Below are 25258 nucleotides of genomic sequence, written 5' to 3'. Positions count from 1 at the left end.
ACTACAAATGTAGTCTGTCTGCCTGCGCTAGAGTCGGAAGGCCCCCTGGTAGCATAATATCAGTTTCTTATATTGCGTTGTCTTCATCAGCCAGTGGGCACATACAGAAACAGATGAAGTGAAATGACTGAAGATATTGTGCTTCGATTGACATACATTGAGGAAAATTCTCATTATTTTGAGGTTTGCTACTTCAGGCCCTGTGAAACATTATGATTTTCAATAGATTTATTTTGTCAGGTGCTTCTGTTGAATTATAGATGTGCCTTGTCACCGGGGCCCTAGTAGCCAGAAATGCTGATCTGCAATGAGTATAATTCTTGCCAAGAATCACCCCTTCGTATAGGCAATGTGTCAAATGGAAAACTTTAAGCAGAGCTAGCTTTGAAAAATTACTTTAATCACAAAGAATGCACAGAACGAGGAAAATATCAGTACAACTAAATGCCATCTGGGCAGATTTAGACCTATTTATACAGGGGAGTAGCAGTGATTATAACAGGAAGAAAGTTTAGAAATTGCACTTTTCTTCATCTTAGATTTTGGCCAAGTTTTTTGTTTGGTATTGTCAGACATATTTAACATCTAAATAAGCTTTCTATTGTACAAAAGATTATTTTTCATGGTAAACGGCTCTACAGAATATAAACATGAAGGAAATGGTTTTAAGTGACCCTGGACCACAGTAAGTTTTCCATTGATGTATTGTTTGTTAGGATACAATATTTGGCCAAGATACAAAAAATCTGGAATCTGAGATCGCAAAAATATTAAGAAAATAGCCTTTAACTCATTCCCCACAAGCCGCCTTTAAAAAAGTTGCCCGCCACTATTTTTTGTGATTTTCACAAAAGTTTCACAAAATGCCTTCCAGAAAAATTTTCTTCTATAAATATATAAACAGACACATATATTGAATTAAAGAACCGACCCTCTGCTTTCAAACAAACTAAATGGAAAAAAGTTTCATCTTCATTTGTTCTCTTTTTATAACCTCTTAAATATGGGAAGATATCTTAAATAATTTAATTTTTGTAAAGGACTTTTGTTAGGGATCAGATTCAGAACGAATATCAAAACATACACAGAGTTTATAATTAATTAAAACTCAGTTTGCTTCAGTTTTTTATAAATTGGGTAAGAAAGCCACCTAGTGGATAATACCGGATTACAGATTACCGTATAAATTTGTCAGGAAAGTGTCATTGGCGGTGAAATGTTTTCTCTCAATTGACGAGATAACTCATCAATGGCAGGGAAAGAGTAACACATATTACACATATTATTAATGATAAATACATTTTTGATAGTTTTGGTAGGAAATGGACAAAATATTTCCTGAAACATGATTTTTACTTAATATCTTAATGTTTTTTTTTTGTCGTAAACAAATTGATCATTTTGACCCACACAATGTATTTATGGTTATCGCTACAAATAAACCTGTGCGACTTAAGGTAGCGTGCAGACCAAAGCTTTTACGTTTTATGTTTTCAATTGTATCCGATGAAAGTGCGCACTTTTCAAAAAACCCATCAGCTGGCGTTTTTTTCCGCGCTGAAAGCCGGCGCTTGTGGCGAGAGTTGAAAAACTTTCAACTTTGGGTGAAAAGCTCAGCTCGTCAATATCAGTTCTCACACGGCAGTCCAATCACAGTAGAGGAGAGATGTGACAAATATCATAACAACCAATAGGCACACTTTTCCACTACTGATAGACAAAGCAGAAGTATAACAGCAACCAAAGCGCTCAGTTGCTTTTACAGCACCTTTATATTTAGTATAGTTAGTTTAGCATATTATTGTATAGTTAGTAAAGTTTATTATAAAACGGTTAGTTCCAATCCTTGATTCTGATTGGTCAATAGGTGTGCTTTATTCACAACAAAACACTACTATGACCGCTTCACCCAACGGTTCTATTTAACATCACTGCGCCCTTAGCAACACCCTTAGCAACACATAAACATATAATGAGACAAAGTCTGAGAACAGTTTGTTGTTTTTATTTGAGCTTTCATGTTGTTGTTCGCAGTCAGAGACAATTTTTTCTAGCGGAAGGAATGCTTTTATTGATTTAACTTCATGAAAGTTGCACTAATATTTTTTTTACTTTAATATTGTGTGGGAACCGTTTTATAAAAGCAATAAGGTACTCGAGGCAAGTGCTGTATCGTGAATAAGTAACGGCTGAAGGGTCGTGCCTAACAACGCCCTTCAGCCGTTACTTATTTACGATACAGCACAGCCTCTCGTACCTTATTGCTTACCTATAGTCTACTATAGTTTATGTGGTTACTCTGGTGGACTGATACAAAATATGAAAGCATCCCAGTGTTGTTCTGGTTCTTAATGAGCACAATTAAAGTGCCTATCATGCAATCGGATTAAAGCCCAGAGACCAGATTTACTAACAATTTGCGTCAGTGCAAAACGGCTGTTTTGTGATTGGACGGCTGCGTGAGAACTGACATTGACAAGCGGAGCTTTTCATCCAAAGTTAAATATTTTTCAACTCTCTGCGCTCCTCGCCGGTTTTCAGCGTTGAAGAAAACAGCTAGCTTATTTGAAAAACGCAAAGCTTCCATTGGAAACAATTAAAAACATGCGCCAGCCGTGGGCGTAAAAGCTTTGGTGTACACGCCCCCTAAGTGTTCCATGACAGCGCCCCAGGTTTGTTATAAAATACTATTGTTGCCATGGAGGTGCAACAGCCTTAGGTTTAAGGGAAACATAAGGATGAACTTAAGGGAAAATGACACTTAAGGGGGTTGCACACCGGCCGCGCAGCTCAGCGCTGCGCCGTTCTAAAAAATCGAACACATTGTTTTCTATGAGTATACGCACACCGGCGCCGACTGGTGGCACCTGTCCGCGGCGCCCAGCTTTGACTCAGGAAGTTGCTCAAATCCCTGTCATGCCACAGAGCGCAACTCACATAGTTTAACATTAAATAACATCATATTTGTCCCAAATCATTAACGATTAACATTGGCTGCTAACGTGTATTTTGCATTTTAAAGTATACGCTATCTGACTAAGCTTGCGCTATTTAATATGCACTTCCTGTTTACGATACCTCCGAGTTGTCCTAGACATGACTCGACGCGGCGTAACGCTGAGCTGCGCGGCCAGTGTGCGACCCCCTTCTAGGTGCTTTATGCAGCTTGGCCCTGGGCCTTTAAGGCATGTTGGTTTTGAGGGGTTTTACATTTTTTAAAACATTTATTAAAAATAAAATTGACAAATGCATAAGGCCTAACATTAAAAAGAGACTGCAGCAACACAAAATCCCACTCGATAACCTTTCTACTCTCGGCTGATTTCTTAACATGGAGAGTACAGTAGTCATGATACTTTAATCACAAAAGTTGAAAAGTTTAATTGAGTGCTGAACTTAATCCTCTGGAGTCCACTTGTAGCCTGCACTTGACTGCGAGATGAACACACATTTCCACTGATTTGTAATGAGAATCATTTATAAATCCCTGTGTACAAAAATTTGCCTTTTACTATTTACTGTATTGTATTACTGTACAGTAGTAACAGTTTTTGCATTTATAATTAAAGCAGATTATGGTAAGATAGGGAAAAGTGAATGCATGTGCAGTAGAAATAATGTTATCCGTTACCGAGAGGTATATGTGTGCGTGCTTGTTTGTTTGTGTGTGCGAGCAGGCGTACGTGTGTGTGTGTGTGTGTGTGCGTGTATGTGCACACATGCATGCCTTGCAGCTAAAAAAACCCATGACATCAGAAAAGGACACTGACAGGGAAAGAGACAGCAAGCAGTGAGCAAACTATGAGTCAAAGCAGTCAAGAGGAAGTGCCTCCGCAAGTAGATGTGAATGATGCGAAATGGCATCTCAACAACTGAAGTTGGTTTATTTACACATGCATGCAAATGCTTTCTAAATATATCTCAATAGAATATATGTTTTAATGTGATTGCATTATTTTCTTCACAACCAATTTAATTGTTGAAATAATATGAACCCCCTTCAAAGCCCACGTCTTATCACACTCATGTTACTTAAAATAACTTTCCAAGGTTGCCAGGTCTGTATATATGAAATATATTGAACGTATACAACAGATATAAAATATTGAGTTCTTACACAAGGACACACCAAGTTTAATGAGAACATGTTGCAATTTAAGGGCCGTGTAGCTGGCTTATGAATCTTCTTGTGGTTTAGGGGAGGACGTCTCCCGGGGGAATGTTTACTCCACTTCCCTTTAAAAGCTCCCATCACTTACAAGCATGCGTCTTTTTAACCTCTGACACTTGAGCGCATTGGCATTCACCCCAGTTCTAAGTGCTTATTTAAAACTCTACTGCAATGCTTTACAAACTAAAGTGATTTATATCATAAATGCATCTGTCCTTGAAAGTCTCGACAGCATTGTAAAATGCAGTACAACACCTGTGTTCAGGGCTTTCTTTGTCATCACGTTGCGACTGACGTTTCACCTGGCATATATCAAACAGTGATTATCTTCTTTCTCACACATGGAAGGAACCTAATGTGTAAAAAATGTAAATTTAGTAAGATAAATAGTGTGGTAACTTATGCTGGTATATTTTCCCTGAGGATGTCTAATGGCGTCCATGTTTTATGGTGCATACTACATGAGCTTTAACATAAAGAAAGATGTTTCTCTTTGGTGCAGAATTGAGCTTGTTGCAGTAGGTTGTAGATTTAATTCCCAGAGAACACATACTGATAAAATGTTTAAATTAATGTATGTATCACTTATTTTAACTTATCTTTCCTCTTTTTGGTTGTAGGTGTCACAACTGTCCTGACTATGACAACATTGAGTATAAGCGCTCGAAACTCACTTCCAAAGGTGGCATATGCTACAGCCATGGACTGGTTTATGGCCGTGTGCTATGCCTTTGTCTTCTCTGCCCTCATTGAGTTTGCCACAGTCAACTACTTCACCAAGCGCAGCTGGGCCTGGGATGGGCAGAAAGAGTTTCAGGAACTAAAGGTAAGCAGATCTAAAGGATATTTTCTTCCGGAGTAATACCTGAGTATGGACATGATGACAAAAATAATGCTTGTTTTATTTTTAAAAAATAATAATTATCAGGTCTTCAAGCATTCTGACTTCCTGTCTCTGCCTCCATAGTTCATCATGTTTGATATTAACCTTTTCTCCGCCATTGACGAGTTAACTCCCTGCCAATGACGTGTATTTCCACAATGTCGTTATTATCCACCAAGTGGCGCTCTTCTGCAACTTATAAAACCTGGAAGTATTGCCCTATGGCAAACAGCTCTACATTGTTAGACTTTTTATTGTATATATGCGGTAACTCTTACTGCCCTATTGCAGTACCATAACTGTATATGTTTTTACAGTATGATGCCCTTACAGCAGTTCCATTGTACAGTATAATACCCTTACTGTAACCTAGTTTTAAAAAATATATTGCCTTAAAGCAACACTAAAGAGTTTTTGCTCTTTGCTCCCCCTACAGATTGGAAGCGGAATTGTCCATTACCACTTGTCGTAAATAATTTAGCCTACTGCAGCAAAGCTGGCTCTGAACAGATTGTAACTTGCCGTAAAGCAAGTTTTTGTAGTTTTCACTCGAACTACAAGATTGCGACCCGACTTCTTTTGTGCGGTTATGGCCGATAGAGGGCTGCAAAGCGAAGGTAAAAGTGCCGTTCACCCTGTTTCGAGTGGATGAACGACTGAAACTTTTTTTGGAAACGGTATTTTAAGGTAAAAAAACCTATTTGGTGTTGCTTTAAAGGGGAAACGAACCCGGGTCGCCCATGCCGTAGGTCCGTAACACTATCACAGTGCCACAGAGTCACTTAACATAAAAATTACTCGCTACACTCCCCAAGTAGCCTCCAGCAAAATTCACATTCAAAAAAGAAGATTACACCCTCCTCCTCTAGTTCACGCCTGCCAGCGAGCGAACGTTGGCCTAATATTGATCCTCATCCTTCCTTTAATTCTGTCACTCTCCCGTTTTCTCTTTCTTTGGGTTTCTTTTTCTTAGTTAAAAGCATAACAAATCAAATGTATTTCATTTCATAGAGATATTTTATTTTTAAATTGTATATGCTTCTATAACACTGTTTTATTCAACTACAGTAGCACCACTGCTGTTGTTTTACAGCAGCCTACCGCAAATACAAAATACAGTAAATCACTGTAAATTAACTCATTCACCGCCAGCCTTTTTGAGAAAAGTTGCCAACCTGCATTTTTGTGATTTTAACAAAATTTTCACAAAATTCCTTGCAGGAAAAATTATTTTCTACAAATATATAAACATACAAATTATATCAAATTAAAGAACACACCCTCTGCTTTCAAACAAACAATAAACAAACAAACAAACAAACAAAATGGGGAAAAACGTTTCATTATATATTTACTTTTTCTACTTAATTTTACCACTGAAATATGGATATTTCTCTTCAAAAATACAACATTTTGAGCAAAAAGCTTAAAAAATTGTGTTTTTGTAAAGAAATTTATGTTAGAGTTCAGACTCAGAATGACTATCAAACATAAAGGCAGTTAAAATAAATCATTAAATCTTTTTAACTTCCGTTTTTGATAAATTCGGTTTGGCAAAAACGGTATTACACTTTCACTTTGAAATTCGTCCAGAAAGGCATATTTATTAGTTAAATATGAACTCATAAATGACGAGATAACTCGTCAATGGCGGTGAATGAGTTAAATGTTAATACCTATAATGCAATACATATTACAGTAATGAACTGGAAAAGAAAATGATGGTATTTTACTGGGCATTTTGTGGTAAGTAACTGTAGAAATTACAGTTAAGAATAACAGTGTATGTCCGTGTATGTTTTAAGGATCGCTTTGTATCTGATTTCTATCAAAAGTCCTTCACAAAAATGAAATTATCTCAGCTTTTTGCTCAAAATTTGTTGTTTTTGAAGAAACCTACCCATATTTGAGAGGTGATAAAAAGAGAACTAATGATGGTAGGATAAACAGTTGTTGTTTTTTTGTTCTATTGTATTTTTTTATATTTTAAGAAGAACATTTTCTGGAAGGCATTAAACTTTTGTGAAAATCATGAAAAATACTGGCGCTGGCTGGCAACTTTCACATTAGCCGATGAGAGAGGGGAGTGAATGACCGACCTTTTGAAATAGTGACCGCAAAACAAGCTGCTGTACTGGTCCAGTAAAGAGCGAAGAAGGAGAAACGGCTTGTGGAAGTGTGAAAACAACACTGCTTGAATAACTATTTAATGATTTAATTGAATGAAAATTCAACATTTTGACCATTCAGTCAAAAACAAGAGCTGAGGGGAAATTGCATCAGTTTAAAACACACCTAGCATACTAGCCTACTGGCTAGCAAATGTAATATAATATATTTTTTAATAATCATATCTTGTTTGCCGCTTGTGAATTTGTCTGCAGTTCAAACCTTACTTTTTGGGTGGGCTTCACAATTCTAGAACTAAAAAAATTATTTTTACAGTTCCGTCATCCATCAGAGTTTGTTTTTACAGCATGCACATCAACACGCAATAAATATTCAGCAAATAAATCTCAACAAATGTGGGCTTTCTTGTTAGCAAGCTCGTCACCATTGTAATATTCATTGAGGTTGTTCTTGTTCAATAAGTTGGATGCTGCCAGCAATCTTTCTCTCCACAGCGCTATTGTTTACTCTTGATTATTGCCAGCCTCTGTCCTGGCCCTGATAACCTCTGAAAAATGAAGTGCTCAGAGCTAATGGATGGGAATTGCAGTAGGGAAAGCTGAGTGAGGCGCTGTATCGCTCACAGGATGAGGAGATATTGTACCTGCGAACCAGTAATATAAATTCGTGTTTCGTCCTGCTGAAGTAACCCACGTGTAATCTGTCGAGAAGCACTTTGCTTGTTCATTAACTGTTCAATAGAATGGAAATTTTGTGTGTCTGCAGAAAGTGTGGAAAAGTACAAGACAAGAAAGTACAATACAATACTGATAGGACGACTAGAGTTGGACAATAGAAGTTTGAGCTGGCAGTGAAAATGTTGCATCTAAATTAAGCAATTAAGTGAAACTTTTGGAGATATTTCTCTTTTTTCCCCATTATAAATCCACTTATGATGGTACCTTTTGCTGTACCTTTATTTACTTCAATATGCAAATGACTTCTACTTTGCATGTGAAATGAGTAACAATTATTATTTACAGACACGACGAGATGTGTGGTCCACATTTGCCCCCCCAAAAAATTATTTGGCGTGACAGTAGTTGACATGCTTTTTTCTGTGAATTAATTTGTAAAGAAATTAATAACAGCATCAACTTTTCTTTGAAAAACTTCACATTATATGGTAGTCACTGTGTGGTCTCAGTGTTTGCACCAACTGAGTTAAGCCAGTAATAATTGGTTACACGCGACAAGCTTCACTAGACTCTTCTAATGACAGGCCCCGGGCCCTTGCCAATGATCCGCCCAAAACAGAGCTATAGGAAGAGACAGCTTGAAATTGCGGGACCTTTGAGATAGAAGAAAATTGAATGGCTATTTATGGCCAAAAAGGAGAATGATAGAAAGCAGAAGAAAGCGCACAGATGAAAGATAAATTGAAAACAGGCTCACTGGGGTCTTTGGCTAAAAAGAAAGCCGAAAACTGATTTGCTCTAGTTAGAAAGAAGGGGAAGCAAAAGCAATGTAGAAACTGAATGAGACAAGCAGGAAGAAAGAGAATACGTTTCGAGAAAAGAGCAAAGGGTAGGATGAAAAGAAAAAAAGAAATGGGTTGGCCTTGAATGTTGTCCCCCATAATGAGAAACCAAACCGGCTCTCAGCTTCACAGCAAGGGTTGATGAGGTCGCGTGGTTGTCTCTGAACAGGAGGTGTGATCAGAGTAAGGTGAATTGTTCCCTTTCTTGGAGTGTGAGAGCTGCGTAACTACAGACATTACCAAATATCACTCGCTCTAACTGAAGGCCAGTTACTACACTTATAGCGGACTATAATTCCCCAGCACTTTGAATTGGACACTGACCCCTGTGCTCTATGGGGTTCACCTGTCTTTACAGCATTGAATGACATTACAGATTGGGGTCAATCTGATTTACCTTAGCGGAACCTGGTCAGGCAGTTCTTTTACAGTCTAGATACTTTTGTTAAACTCCTGTTGATCAAGAAGGGATACAGCGGATAGCATGAAATGACTAGTGTACTGAACTGGGAAACCTTAACTGCAGTATACAGTAAACATAAAAATGAAATACATACAGAACTCCATAAAGTTACATTGAAGGAGGGCTTCAAACTACATCTAGTCAATCAATTAATCAATCAATCAATCAATCAATCGGTTTATTTATAAAGCAAAATTATTATCGTTGTGAGCAGAATATTATAAACTAGAAAATGCACTTCCGGAGGAACCGCAAAAGTGTGCTTGCTCTGGTGCGGTCACTAACGTGATTTGTGAAATGTTACATTTTAGAATGTTTTTTATCTTGTGCATCCTCGCATTGGAGTCCCAAGTTCATGTACAAAGTTTGGTTTCAATACGTGAAAGCATTCCTGACACACACACACACACACACACACACACACACACACACACACACACACACACACACACACACACACACACACACACACACACAGAAATGTATACAGGCTTGTAACCAGGGGTGCTTCCAGCATTTAAGGACATCCGGGGCTTAGCACAGACCATTTTATGTAAATACAGGGATAGCTAGCTAGCCTAGAACCAACTATAACGGCTGTGCTGCACATGTTCAGGGTTCGACATTAAGACTTGTCCGCTTGTCCGGGACAAGTGGACTTTTTGTAGGACAAGTGTAAGAAAAAATTAGTTGTCCGACTCCTCTATGAAAAATCCCTTGCTCTGCCACTGATTATCAAAACACAAAAAATACATTATATTATAAAACTTTACCCGGACAAGTGACTTTTGTGCATGGACAAGTGAAACACAAATTTACTTGTCCGAAGGACAAGTTCCTCAAAAAGTTAATGTCAAGCCCTCAGTGTTTTCTTATTACATTTTTTTTAGAATTGTAATTTAAATAATTTTAATTTTTGAGTGAACAATCCCTTTGAAGTGCCATATTTTACACACTAATTTTGTACATAATATACCAAAAATCCTTTAGTACTTAAGATAATCTTAAAAACATGAGACTTAAAGGTGCAGTGTGTAAATTTTAGCGGCATCTAGTGGTGAGGTTCCAAATTGCAACCAAAAGCTCAGTTCACAGCTCACCCCTCGCTTTTGAAATGCATAGAGAAGCTACGGTAGCCACCACAGGACAAACATGTCATGATTTTGTCCATTAAGACTGTAGAAACATGGTGGCACAAAATGCCGACTTCCATGTAAGGGGACCCTCTGTGTATGTAGATAAAAACATCTCATTCTAAAGTAATAAAAACATAACGGCCATATAAGAGCCATATGAAAGGTCTTTATACACCCCTGATAATATAGTTTTGTATATTATTTTGCATTTCTGTCAAGAGATCCTTCTAAAAATTACACACTGCACCTTTAATGTAGGCCAGAGTTCACGTCACAAAAAGCAGCAGATATAAGCTGCATTTTATTGATCATAAGCTCATTTTTAAAATAAGCGATAGGAAAGAGCGACAGCAGCACTGATAGCCTAATATCGTTTCATTTCTTTACTATTTATGAATATGATTGTGTGTTGAGCGTCTACGACAGGGCTATTCAATTAGTTTGTCATGAGGGCCAGAGATATATCAGTGATGATGACGACATATACATTTAAACATACTCATGTTGTATTTTGAAACTGCATAACAACAAAATAAGTGCATTGTACAATATACTTTTTCTACAAACATGTATTTTCAAACTGCATACAACAAAACTTGTGCATTGTAATATGACCAAGTAGGCTTTATCTACATCCAGACATGTTTGTATTTTGTATTTTAAAACTGCATAACAACATAAGTGCATTGTAAGATACCCGAGTTCTATTCTTATTCTACATTTAAAGGTGTAAATAAGAGCCATATCTACTCACTTAAGTACACATAACCAAAAGTTTATAATATGGAACATAAAATTGTTTTATGCAGTTTTTTGTCAAAGCTTATTATTTCACAACCCTTTATTTAAACTACAACCGCCATCTTAATAACTGGCAAACATTAGGCTAGCTTCTAATAAGAGAAATTATACTTTTAGATTTCATCAGAGCAGTAAATTCACGTGTATGTTTGTCAGCGCGATATGCATACAGTGGTGCAGGACAGATGCTGGGCTGTGAGCGATGGCCGATTAACTTACTCGTTTAAATTGCATTCTTTTGTGAGAACGATGACTCGCATAATATTTGAGCCTTTGCTGTATGAGCAAGCACAGAGAAAACATTCGTTGTGGCGTTGACTAATGAATATGGATGATCTCTGTTCTTCTCTTCAATGGAGCGGGGCGTGGCTCTTTATAAATAATGCAGTAACATGAGAGACGGTACATCTCCCTCTTTTAATACAGTTAACAACGAAGTACAATATTTGTTTTCGATTTCACTTACACCATTTAAAAGCAGACATTCCAAGCATTATGTAGACATTTATCTTATGTTTCTATGAAAACAATTCGTTAAGTTACAGCTCATTTTTCTGACGTGTTTCTGAAAGGACGTCACTAAGAGAGAGAGCAAACCCGCATTATGTTTATTTTCTTAATTTTGCGAAAAGCACAACATTCTGTTTTTAATGGGAGTGGACAGAAAAAATACTAGACACTTTAAAGTTTTAAATGATGTATAAATCATATATGTAAGTCCAAAATCAGCAGTTATCTAAGTCTCTTTGCGGAGTGATTGAAAAATAAAGATTTTGCGGCGCCCGCGCCTCTGTCGACCCAGACTGTGAAATTAATGATAAAAGAAAATATTTCCCTCAGTGATTGACAGCATAATGCAATCAATCGTGTTCCCGTTCAACAGTAGCTAAGCATACGATTTAGATAAATGTATCTTCTTACCTGAAGATCATGTAAATGGCATATACGCAGTCTTCTGGCAAAAGCTGTGTTTTTAAATGTGTCATACATTTCTGAAAGTCATGACTGTTTAAATACACTTGGCATCACATGCATGATTTAAGGTAAAGTGACACTTTTTCGCGTCAATTCACAATCATTTAAATCATGCAGCTGTCATAGAGCCGACGCCAAACGATCACGCGAGCGAGGACGCGATACTGACGCGAGCGAAACTAATACGTTTACAATGTATTACATTGATGAAAAGGGGAATTAAACTTGTCGTGCCATATATCACTGAAATAAAAGAAAGGGATTAAAATATGTCTGAATCATATAATTCCTACCTGTATGTGAAAATGCACGTTCTCCAGAGAGCTCGCGTTGATTCAAGCATTCAGAATATAAAATCCATTTGCAGTTTTGCGTCCGAAACCGCATACTGTATAGTGAATAAGATGAAGGTTTAGGATTTTAAAAATATGTATCCAGGATTCCGCTGTCCATATACGATACGAAGCTTGGGTGCCAGCCGATGGTGCTGCGTGCCCCACGGGCTCTATGCAGCAGAGTCTCAGGCTGTGGCCTCTTCTCCGGGCTTCTCTGCTCTCCGTCTTTCTCAGCTCTTCGCTGTATTGTGGCTCTTAAAGGAACACCGATTCTCTGAAAAGCTCTTTTAAATTCCATTTTGCCATTTTAACATTAAAACTACATCCCGCCATTGTTATTCAAACTTTTCCACGGAGCAATAGCCTGTTAGCTTAGCTTCTAAAGATGGCTGCCGCTATCTTTACATTCTGTCTAAAAAACACGTTTGAACGTAAAGGCTGCCCTCTACTGGTAAAGGCTAATGACATTTTTTATTTTTTACACAGGTTTTAATTGGACATTTTAAAGTGAAAATAACATAATATAGACATGTTACTGCAATGTTTTTTTATCTTGGGCATCTTCACATTGGAGTAAAGAGTTCATATAAAATTTTTGGTTAATAAATGTTACAGACATATTGAGATTTGAACTACTTCCTGTTTTGGCGGCGTTGACGCACATTTAGTTTGGGCTGTGGCGCGCAAACGCTTCCGAAAATCAAAAATCCTTCTAGTAACTTTTGTGAGGCTCGGTCCAAGGATCGCGTACGTGGAATTTCATGAAGTTTGGACAAAATTTGTGACCTGTGAAACTTTTTTAAGGTTTTGTGTTCTTTCCAATATGGCGGCCGAACGACATGGATCTGTGACTTCATCCTCTCAAGCAACTTACACCGGTACTGCCCGAACATTTTAAAGTTTGAACGGTGTCTCTGCGTCAAACGGTCTGGTCGCTAGAGCTGACACAAAAAATCTACCCGGGAATAATAATAATAATAATAAGAAGAATAATAAAACTTAAGAAGAACAATAAGTGTGCTTTTGCAAGCACACTTAATTAAGGGATTTAGAGGTAGGCTCAAAGAGGTGCATAGCAAACAAAATTATGCTACACTCTTAAAAAAAATGGTTCTATATCGAACCAGAAATGGTTCTATCACCCGCTTCATATATGGAACCCCTAAATGGTTCAATATAGAACCACTTTAATGGGTTCATTAAAAAGAACCCCAAATGGTTCTTTGAATCAAAGTTAGATGGTTCTATTTAGAACCATTAAAGGTTCTTTATTATTATTATGAGTAATTTATTATTGATAAGAAATTATAACCGATCTAGAAAATTATAAAAGTTTACTATTTATTAATTGTATTATACAGAAATATAAATCTATAAAAATTACTTAAAATCACATCTCTTTATTCTGTATTAGACAGCAAAACTTTAGTTTACATTTAAAATGTCTCGTTACATTCAACCATTTAGTTATTTAATTATTTCCATTAAGCATTTTCACTTTTTAATAAACATACATACGTTTATATATAAATAAATTGCATCTCTGTATTAAACAGCTAAACTCTTAATTACACTATACATTAAAAATTTTGTTTAAGTTATTTCCCTTACGCATAGATACTGTACAGTATATGCAGTATTAATTTTTAGTAACTTTTACATGTGTCTGAAATTATGAAAAGAAATCACGGTAACACTTTACAATAAGGTTCATTAGTTAACATTAGTTAGCTACATAAGTTAACATGAACTAATAATGAACTGCACTTATACAGCCTTTATTAATCTTTGTTAATGTTAATTTCAACAATTACTTTATTAAAATCTTGTTAACATTAGTTAATGCACTCTGAACTAACATGAACAAGCAATTAAAGCTTACATTTTTATTAACTAACATTAACAAAGATGTATATATACTGTAACAAATGTATTGTTTATGGTTTGTTCAAGTTAGTTAATACATTAACTAATGTTAACTAATGAACTTCACTGTAAAGTGTTACCGAAATCACAATGCATTTAAAGACAATTCATGAACAATCTATTAAATAGAATGACAATTTACACAAGTTGATTGTACATTTGTTTTGTACAGGTATTAAAACTTAAGCATATATTTTATAAATTAAAGTCACTGTGTGCTGAATGGCAAAAGGGTATTGAACATTGAGGAGGAAAAAAAACGCAAATAGTTGTCACGGAGTGACTATGCGGGGCGGAACCAAAAGGAGAGTGAAGAGGTTCCGCCCGGACCGGTTTGTACAGACACCGGCACTTCAGGGTTCCCCGGGAATCCCCGCACTCGCTGAAACAAGGCACAGCTGTGTGAGTGACGTGGCGAGCGATGGTTGGGCGAGCCACGCCTGGGAGGAGGATATAAAGAGAGAAGGTAGAAGTTACTGGAAGGGTCGATTTTCGGGCGAGTCAACTTCCGCCTTGGGCAGCACAACGAAGACCAGCCTCCGAAGAGTCCGCAGGCTCTGCTGATCCGGCGACCGCTAGGTAGCGGGCGGAAAGAGTGCGGGGCTGGTCCGGGCAAAAGGACGGCGTGGTTGTGTATAGGGAGTTACTTGTCAGAGTGAAGTTTGATCGCGTTGGATATACGCTGCAGATGCCGGCTGGGTTGTTAGTCCTTCGGGTGCTGAAATACGTAGTTCTGCTACGGCTAGGAGCTGTGGAGAGAGAAGAAACACTGTTCAACAGTCAAGTAAGAACCTCTTGAAACGGAAATACACAAAGCTTTATTGAAGTGTTGTGCTGTGTCCTTGTCGTCTGTACTCACCTTAGGAGGGTCTTGGACCCTTGTGGATGCCATCAGGGGCCGCCGCGACGGTGTGTGCCCAACCCACCCAGATACGCTCTGTAGCGGTGTTCCAGCTGGAGTCACGTGGAAACCCCTCCAACGTCCCTGGCCCCGTAATACTCCCCCTGAGGGCGAGAAGCGAGATTTTTAGATTCCCTTTCCCATCCCCCACTTTAGTTTTAAATAATTTAAATAAAGTTTCTATTTCTATATTTTACTTACCTCTGGTTTGTCTGGTCATTGGGGTGCTTTGGGACCTCCTCGAGGTGGAACTAGGAGGAGCGTGATCCGCGACAGGGGCAGTCTGCTTCTCCGACCTGTGACACAGTCATTCCACAGCCTGTGATGTCAATGTCTTCCACATATTAAGTTCACATTGTCCATTATAAAGTTGATACATTCAGATTTGAAAAGATCAGGAGAGCCGTTGAACACTATGGTTGGTGTGGGACCTTTGGGTTCCTGTAAAACAAACATTTCACCTTTTAAGTGCTTTTTACCAATTAACAGAAGCCATCAAATAGACTTAAAATTATCCCATAATAACACAAATAAAGTATGACAACTAGGCAAGCGACACTCACGAACCAACAAGACTCATAATAATTGATGTAGAGCTGTATGCTATTTAAGGGTAAACAGAGTAATATTTTTATATTTGCATTGAATGTTACTTTAAATAAAGTGCCTCAAATGCTAACTAAATTACAGAAGACTATACTTACACTATTTACACAGTAAAGGAAGCTGGGATTTTCTTGAAATAATGCTTGCAATAACATAAGTGCAGCATTCCTCACCAGACCAACAAAGATACAAATTATTGTACATTAGGTACAGATATCAATTACAGGGACATTTTACTCAAAAAAGAAAACTCATTCACTCACTCGTTATTTCAAACATTCACAGCTTTCTTTCTTCAGCAGAACACTAACACAAAAAAGATTTTGAAGAATGTCTGTAACCGAACAACTCTGCTAGCAATTTAATGGACACAAAACCAATGCAGGTCAGTGGGCACCATTGTTGTTCGATTACCATACTTTTTTCAAAATTTCTTCTGTTGTGTTCTGCTGAAGAAAGTGACGACAATTTTAATTTGTGGGTAAACTTTAACTCTTTCTCAGCCAGCGTCTCTTAATTAACAAGTTTACTCTTCAATGGCAAGGAAAAAGTTTATACTAACATTATTTTCATATTTTCACTAGAACCTTTACATTGACTATGCAAATAAGGCTACTTTACACTGGACAAAGAACAAGCACCTTCTGTGGTTTCCTCTCCAATGAGATTGGCGTAGAGATGTTTTTACTTCCTTCTTTTGCACTCCTGATGATGTTTGGGGCCATTTTATTAAGAGATGTTTCCATGTTCTTCACCAAGTCTGTTCCAAACTACATTGTCATTCCATGCAGCATCTTAAAACAAAAAATCTTTATATATCCACTTTCAGACAAACAAGTTCCTTAAAGTCTACATTAACTTGAGGTTGCAATTGACTAGTGATGTATTTTTCAAAACACAATGTTCAATAAAAAAATAGTGTGAAATATACAGAATTTAAATTAAATCCTCAAACACTTTACAGTCTTTAATGCTAAATTCTAAATGAAATACATACAGTAAGAATTATCATTAAAGCTACAAAACACAGATTTCTTTTTATTTTCTCTTTAATGAACATTAGTGACGAAGTCTTACAAGGTCCTTTTAAGCACCTTACCTTTTTGCATCAATGGGGTTTATATTTTAAAGCCAGTGACGTGTCTGATCATTTATTAACCATGGTTATCTGTGAGGGAGAGGAAAAAAAATTACACTTCACAAACCAAATACACATAAAAACCTGAACACGTTTGGTTTTTAAAACATTTGAATGTTAAATGTAAGTGTCTTAACAGCTACCATCACATTAATTAATTGTGTGCATCACAGAAAACATGCATATCTAGACTTGCGGATACAAACGCTGCACTGCAATCGTGCATTTATAATACAGACCGGCGGAATGTTCTCAACTATGGCCAGCAGTTTCCACTTTCCTTCAAGGTTTAGCTCCAACCCTGATAAAACACTCGTGAACAAGCGAAAAATACTCACGGAATATGTGTAAAACTGCGACAAACATTTACATATAATTTCCCTTCCACCGTATGCCACCCGGTTCCTTTGACCACGCGCTTCATTGAAATAACACCCCTGTCTCGAATTTCGTCTCCTTACAACACAGCTGTCTTATTGTGCTTGGCAATTTAATTGAAAATGACAAAGAAATAAAGCAGGACTGTAAAATTCATTAAAACCAGGAACAAAATGTATTTAACAGAGCTTTTATAACTGACGGTTGACGAAGCCCGTCAGTACTTTAACGTTACCAGCAGTATTTTTTAACTGAGGTAAATATTATAAATGTAGCTTCTAGTATCACTATTTAGCACAAGACCTACTCTAACAAAATAAATATTAACTAATTATACTAAATATTTCAGTAATATCGTTTCAAAAATGTAGAAAGTTTACTTACCTCAGGGTACAAACAAGCAGAAATGACGGTCTGGAGTCCGAACTCCTCAGTTTGAAAAAATAACTGTCAAGCCTCGAGGCTCATCTTCGCGTATGGTGGTGGTCTGGTCTGCCTCTCCACCCCTCTGGTTTAATAAACAGAGGAATATAAACACACACACATACATAAATAACATGTTTAATATAATAAAGCTTGACGGTGAAAGATTTTATACCCTAAAATTGCCAAGTTTCCCTCAGACATCACACGTAATTGAATTAAACACTATTGGGCGGTTTTCTCGGACAGGACTTATCACTGACTAAAATACTGACATCTGTTAACATATGAGTGCTATTGTTTTGTCTCAAAATGCACAATAGTATTGTATTTTATAAGGTTTGTTTGTAAAAATGTCCCAATTATAATTAAGACGGAGTCCTAAACCCTGTCCGGTATTATCTTTACTAAAATAGCTCCACTTTAACTCGGACACATAACGTAACACACACTTTAAGTCGGTCACATAACATAACACACCTTTATATAACTTATATGTTTACAAAAACGTCGAGTATTTGCGTCTTTGCCAATTAATATAGTCTAAAATTAACATTTATTTACAAACACTTACCTGACGTGACCTTGAGGAAACGGCTGATGACTCGTGTCGTTGTGGGAAACAGTGAGTGATTCCGGCTGTTACATGCGGAATGATCTCAGATGAAATGACCTGTCATTCAGATCCTTCCGAGTTAAGTTAAGACATTTTAAATTAAAAACTCACGCACATACTGTACATACACACGCGCGCGTGAGCGGGTCGCGCGCACGCGCGCGCGCACACGGGTACACACACGGGCATATTTAGAAGTTTTATTTAAGATTGTTATGATATTGGGACTATTTCTCCACCCGCTCCTTCAGCTCTGAAGTTCACGTTCGCATGCAGTCCGGTTATAACAAATGTAAAAGATATGAAACATCACTCAACAGCAATATCAATTAAGTGCAATCCTAAAATATGATTTAAAACATAACCCTTTCATTGTTAAGTATAAGAAATCAAAATTAATTAAATCACATGTTTAAACGCCACAGAGATATCAGAGCTAGCAGTCTGATGGGCTTGCCGAGGAGAGGCTGCGCTGGGCGGGGTGTGAGCGCTTAAGTGTCTGTGATTTTCTGGAGCTCATATGGAGCTCATCTACGTCCGAAAGTGTCCGAGCACATTTTTAAATGACGCTATCTTTATTAACCGACCGCATATTTAAACTTTAAGCACATACATTCACCCCTGAACAACTCTTACAATTACATTTTGTGACCAAATAACAGTAATATTATGAGCATTTTGTTGTCAGGAAACATAGCTGTCATAAGTCCACATACTTACCTGATTTGTCTTAATTAGTTCAGTCAACACTAGCCATTCTGAATTTTGACTGGATTTGAAAATAACCATTCATTTAATATTTTAAACACAGATCTTCTCAACTAGCTCAAACAAAAAAATTGGTTTAACTTAGCTATATATTTTTGGCCGTCCAACATTTCATTAGTTGGATTTTTTACAGTGTACACTAAATATTAGTAGCCTATTTGTTGACTCTCTCTTTATTTGACCACAACCTATTGACACAAAAAGGTTTGTGAATGAGTTGTGTAGGTTTGTAAATGAGTTGTGTAGGTCTGCAATTATTGTGTAATCTTTAGTTTACACTTCAGTCACAAAACGTGAATTATAGAACCATTTTAATAAAAATGGTTCTTTGCCTTCCAAGGGTTCTATATGGAACCCGTTTTTTGGTAAAAGGTTCTATTGGCCAAGTATAGAACCCCACGGTTCTATATAGAACCTCAAGGAACCTTTTTTTTTTAGAGTGTACACTCTCAGAAATAAAGGTACCGTACTTTCCGTACTATAAGCCGCACCGGAGTAAAAGTCGCATCATTCAAAAATGTGTCATTAAGACGAAATAACATAGAAAAGTCACAGTGGACTATACGTCGCGTTTATTCGGAAAATGATTTCACAAAATCCAAGCCGAAGAACAGACATTTAATCTGGAAAGGCAAGTTATTCAACTGAACAATAGCAGAAAGAACAGCAGGCTGAATAGATATCTGTACATTAAAGTAATATTATCAGTTATTTAAACGATAAACCATAGCATACAGAACTTACCTGGAAGGTTGAATAGGTTATAATTAACCGAACAAGCCAACTAGCGTGAAGTTCGCATACTCGTCATTCCACATTACAGAATCCATTGAATTACATAATTACAGAAGCAGCATATGGCGGACTCTCGCAGCTGTAGACGGTAATGTTGTCTCTTGCTTCATAAATGTCAAAATTAATTCATACTTAGGGTTAGGCTTACAAGGCGCACCTGACTATAAGATGCAGCACCAGCCAAGATATGAAAAAAAACGCGGCTTGTAGATCGAAAAATACGGTACAAAAGTTGTCACTGGGTTAGTACCCTTTCAAAAAGGTACACCTTTGTACTAGGGATGCATAACGATTAATCTATAGCAGAATAAAAGTTTTTGTTTACGTCATATATGTGTGTGAATTTGTTTTAGTAACTTTGTATAGATACATGTACACACATGCATGTATATATTTAAGAAATGGTTACATGTGTATATACATTTGAATATTCATGTATAATTTATATTATATATAAATTAGTGCTGGGCAAAGATTAATCGTGATTAATCGCATACAAAATAAAAGTGATTTTTGGCATAATATATGAGTATGTGCTGTGTGTAATTATTATGTATTAATAAATACACACACACACACACACATTCATGTATGTATTTAAGAAACATTTACATGTTTATATATATATTTATTTATATTTTTATATATTCTATATTAAAAATAAATTAAAAACAATTATATATAAGTAAAACAATTCTGAAATGAATATATGAATGTGTGTGTGGTTAAATATAGGGGAGACTGGGGTTGGTTGTCACAATTTTTACTCATGCATGAATTGCTCATCTTCAAAAAATCTTTCAGCAGTAATTACTACATGAAATGAAACTTTGGAGTCTTGGCTTTAAATGTGTATACTTTTTACTTTTCGATTGTATTGTAACAGGAAGTAATTAACCATCAAAGACACTCTGACACAATGTGACAACCAACCCCATCACGGGGTTGGTTGTCACAGGGTATGGGGTTGGTTGTCCCTATAGAGGTTCAATAGGATTTCAGTGATAAAATGGGATCTGAAAAGATAATGTGTAATTTTTTAGTTTTTTAAGCTAGAAACTGCAAATAAGTTTTAATATGAATCCACCCCTATGATAGTTGTTATTAATGCCCCTTATGTTTAAACAATGGGATTAAAGTGGGTGATCAGTTACTTGAATGGGCTTTATGCCCAGCTGCACTATGAACTTCAGCCAGCTTCTTGTTTCCTGTCTGCCATTATTGGACAAACTGATTAATCCAGGTGTGTCTGATTATTGTTATTGTGACTACTGAGGTCAGGCACACCTGGATTAAACAGTTTGTCCAATAATGGAAGACAGGAAACAAGAAGCTGGCTGAAGTTCAGGAAGTAGTGTAGCTGGGCATAAAGCCTATTGTCTACTGTGTTGAGAAATAAAAAGAAATAATTTTTTGTGTTAAAACCTCTTTATTTAATGCTTTATTTACTTATAACAGCAAACAAAAACAAACAAATAGTCTTAAAAGGTCTACATGTCCAATATTCTTATGTGACAACCAACCCCGCAAGCTATGTGACAACCATCCCCAACTGACTTCTTGACAAACATGATAAGCTAGCTACCACACGGCTTTAACTTGATCGCTAAAAGATGACTCAAAATAAAGCTACTACTTTTAGCTTTTTATTGAGTGTTTTGTTTTTGAATGACTAATATCATACAAGATCTCAACACAAAAACAACACCAACATGAAAATTTACTCTGACCCATAAAAATAAAAAAAATGTCTCCTTACCTCAATGTTTTGTGTCTGCTCAGCAAAATTACAAGTGCAAATGAGTAAGCTATTAAAGGCTAACAAATTGATATCAAAATTGTACCACAGCGACATGTAGTATGTCTGGAATAAGCAGTGTGACAACCAACCCGTGAGACAACCAGCCCCGGTCTCCCCTACACAATTATTAGACACAGTACACCCACATATATTATGCAAAAAAAATCACTTTTATTTTGTATGCGATTAATCGCAATTAATCTTTGCCCATCACTAATATAAATATAAATAATTAATAAATAAATATATATTTTTCTATATAAAATATATATTTTCTATATAATAAATATATATTTACTATTTTTTCTTAAAATTATACATGCATGTGTTCATATGTATATATACATAATTATTATACACATTTCACATACATATATGATGTAAACAAAAACTTTTATTCTGCTATAGATTAATTGCGATTAATCGTTATGCATCCATACTTTGTACCCAAAGAGTGCATATTAGTACTTCAAATGTACATATTGGCAGTTCAAAGATACATATTTGTACCTAAATGGTACATATTAGGACCTTTTTTAAAGGGTACTGCCGCCGTGACAGCTTTGTACTTTTATTTTTGACAGTGTAATCAGAATTGAGCTAAAAGTGAAATGGAATTTTGGACCAATGGGAATCCGCCATATGTGGGGCCAGCAGTGCAATATAAAAAACAACAAGCATTTAACCAGCAAAATTACTGCTGGATAGAACATGACCTCACATTATAGGGTTGTCACCTTTCTGCAAAATTCACTGTTTTGGATCCAAAGTAGTTCATTATTGTGATTCAGTTTTTGAAAATAGGGGGTGATGGGGTTTGCGCGGTCAGTGTTTGGACAGGGTTGCGGTGAATGAAATCATAAAAATCATGTCCAGCTGTTGTGGTAAATGTCAAATCACTAACCAATTTGGCAGGTTAAGTTTACAATTAATAGACACTTTGTTTGCTGCAGCAGTTTATGCAATCTGTGCAGAATGAGCGCACATACTCAAATGATGAATCAATGTTAGATATAGTCGAATTGTGCAGCACCTGTGCATTTCTTGCTTACGTCTACACAATTGTTACTAAGCAACAATTAAAGGCGCGCTAGTTTGTTTGCCTTGAAAGGAATGAGGCAGACCCATATTCAAGCTTGCATCTTTGTCACCTTTTTCACCCCTGATGAGTTTGCATCCCTGACATTAGCTTGGACTAGCAGGGTGCAATTTGTGAAAATGTATTTATGAAAACAAATTATGAACCACAGGCTTATATTGTTTATTAAGGGTATTCAGCTATTTCTTGTAACTGTAATAATTAAAAAAGGAATCGAAATGTAACTAGTCCTATTTGCACCCGCCCTGGGGTGCGTTTCCCGAACAACGACGTAACTCGCTGCTGAACCACCATTGTACAGTGCATAGTTGGAGAAACTATCTACCTTGTCAAGACTGTTTCCCGAAAACATAGTAACTTTGTCGCACATTCGTCGTTTGAACCATGTTGGTTCAACAACATAGTTGATGATGTCACGTGGGAGGTGGAGTACTAATTAATCTGTTCAAATAGATGAAATGTCAGATTACGGCTGTAAATAACATATATTGCATCGGAAGACTGATTTTGTTATCGTGGTTTCGTTATCTGTTGTTTATTTTCAAGATTTTTAATTCATGTGCAAGTTCCCTCTTACGTCACTCCTACCAAGGATTCCCCAGGGTCTTAAAGCTTGTAGGTTTGCGCACATTTGAAGTTTTCAAATGGAGCGCTTTATTTTTGTTTACAAACTTTGAGGCCTTAAATAAAAAATGTATATATTTAGAATGATGGATATATAGAATGTACTACCTTTTTTTTGCTTATTTTGCTCAAAAGCATGATCAACGTAATTCTACATATTATAATAACAAGGAACTATACTTCTAACCACAGGTGAAGAGCTGTCGTTCAAACCACACAAGTCTGCGATGCAACTTGCAAATGTTCGTTTGGTTTCGTGGTTTCGGGAAACGCAAAATCGTTTAACGTTTTCAGTAACAACGAAACTTACGACATTAGTTGGCTAACGATGCTTTTGGGAAACGCACCCCTGAGCGAGATTCAAAACACTATAGAAGAAAATGCACAACGTACTCCAGTGGTGGCCGGTGACTTCTTTTTTTGAGGCCGCACGATGCGAAGTTCGTCACAACATGTATGTAGCCCGTCATGTTCGTAATTTCAAAATATGTGTTCTGCGCTTTGAGAGATTGTGTGTGCATCCGGTGTCTTGCCAGAATAAGTGCCTGCTGCAGACGCGTCTAAAGGGTTTATGATAAAAGAGACACTCGCGTTTGCCAGATACTCGCATAATCTCATGCGTAATCAGAGCTTAACGTCGCAATGAAACTGAAATTAAAAACTATATATATTTTTTTATATTGTGGTATTATTAACAAATTACTTATCTGTGAGCTTAATTATTTTTTAAAATTTGTGTGTGCTCATAATCTTTAATCAAAAACGAAAATCTCCTCCCCTCCTCAAAACGATCTCTCTTTACTTCCAGAAATATGGTATGGCAGGTGGGCGGGGTCCAGGAGAAGATAGCTGTGATTAGCAACTAGCAACACGGCCCAATTTCAAACAATCCAATCAGATCTCGATGAAACAAATTCAAATCCAGCCGTACCTTTATTTCATTCCAGAAGCCGTTTTCACTCAGATATACGTCATGAAGGGGAAATTAGGCAATCGATACTTTCATTTCATGGCGACTTTAATGTTAAGGGAGTGTCTTGTGTGTATTTTGTAAATGTGAGCGTCTCTTTTATCATAAACGGTTTTGACACAGGCACTTATTTTGACCAAAAACACGTGATGCACACAGGATCTCTCAACACGCATGACACATATTTTGGAAAAGAGAAGCACACACATGATACTCCGAACACTTATTTTGAATTAGCGCATCCTCGGATGAGGAGTCACGAGCTGCAACTGACGTACTCTCAATATAACAATAAATCAGCTATATATGCCTACTTAGACAAGCCGTTAGAATAAGAAAATAGTGTGCTTGATGACGGACTTCTGATGTTTTTTTCCTATGTCATTCTGTGAGTTCCCCTTCATTAACGACGGTAGTTTCTGCTGTCTCATTCTCAATGGTAATATTTCTTGGATTGGTTTTGTGACGGTCCTGTAAAATATGATGATGTGCTGCATGGAATCCTTTTCATTTATTATTTGGCTGTTTTGCGCTGAAATACACTATTGGTGTTTGGCAACATTTGAAGTCCGGGCATGGATTCAAAAAGGATTATGAGGATTATGACAAAACCTAGACCGCTTGATGACCATTCATAGGGGGGATACATTTTGTCCCCACCCGAGATAAAAAATAATTAATCAAAGGCATGGATATAAAGACCAGAGGGGGGATAATATCACCCACCCCCCCAGCAAATCACAATCTAGATATAAGATTTATTGCTTATTGCTGTTTATTTAACTAATATTGGTTAGGAA

General features: G+C 36.8%; 1 protein-coding gene across 2 annotated transcripts in view; it reads left to right on the top strand.

Moving 5' to 3' along the window:
• gabra3 (gamma-aminobutyric acid type A receptor subunit alpha3) overlaps positions 1 to 25258 on the top strand; it is a 253492-nt gene that overhangs the window by 211786 nt on the left and 16448 nt on the right. For both annotated transcript variants that reach the window (XM_055179776.2, XM_055179775.2), the window contains one exon: positions 4792 to 4997. In XM_055179776.2, the coding sequence (XP_055035751.2) occupies positions 4792 to 4997 (206 nt within the window). The remainder of the gene's footprint in view (positions 1 to 4791; positions 4998 to 25258) is intronic.

This window comes from Misgurnus anguillicaudatus, chromosome 9 (genome assembly GCF_027580225.2).
Source record: "Misgurnus anguillicaudatus chromosome 9, ASM2758022v2, whole genome shotgun sequence".
In the NCBI taxonomy this organism is placed as follows: domain Eukaryota; kingdom Metazoa; phylum Chordata; class Actinopteri; order Cypriniformes; family Cobitidae; genus Misgurnus; species Misgurnus anguillicaudatus.
This window is presented reverse-complemented; position numbering and strand designations above follow the sequence as displayed.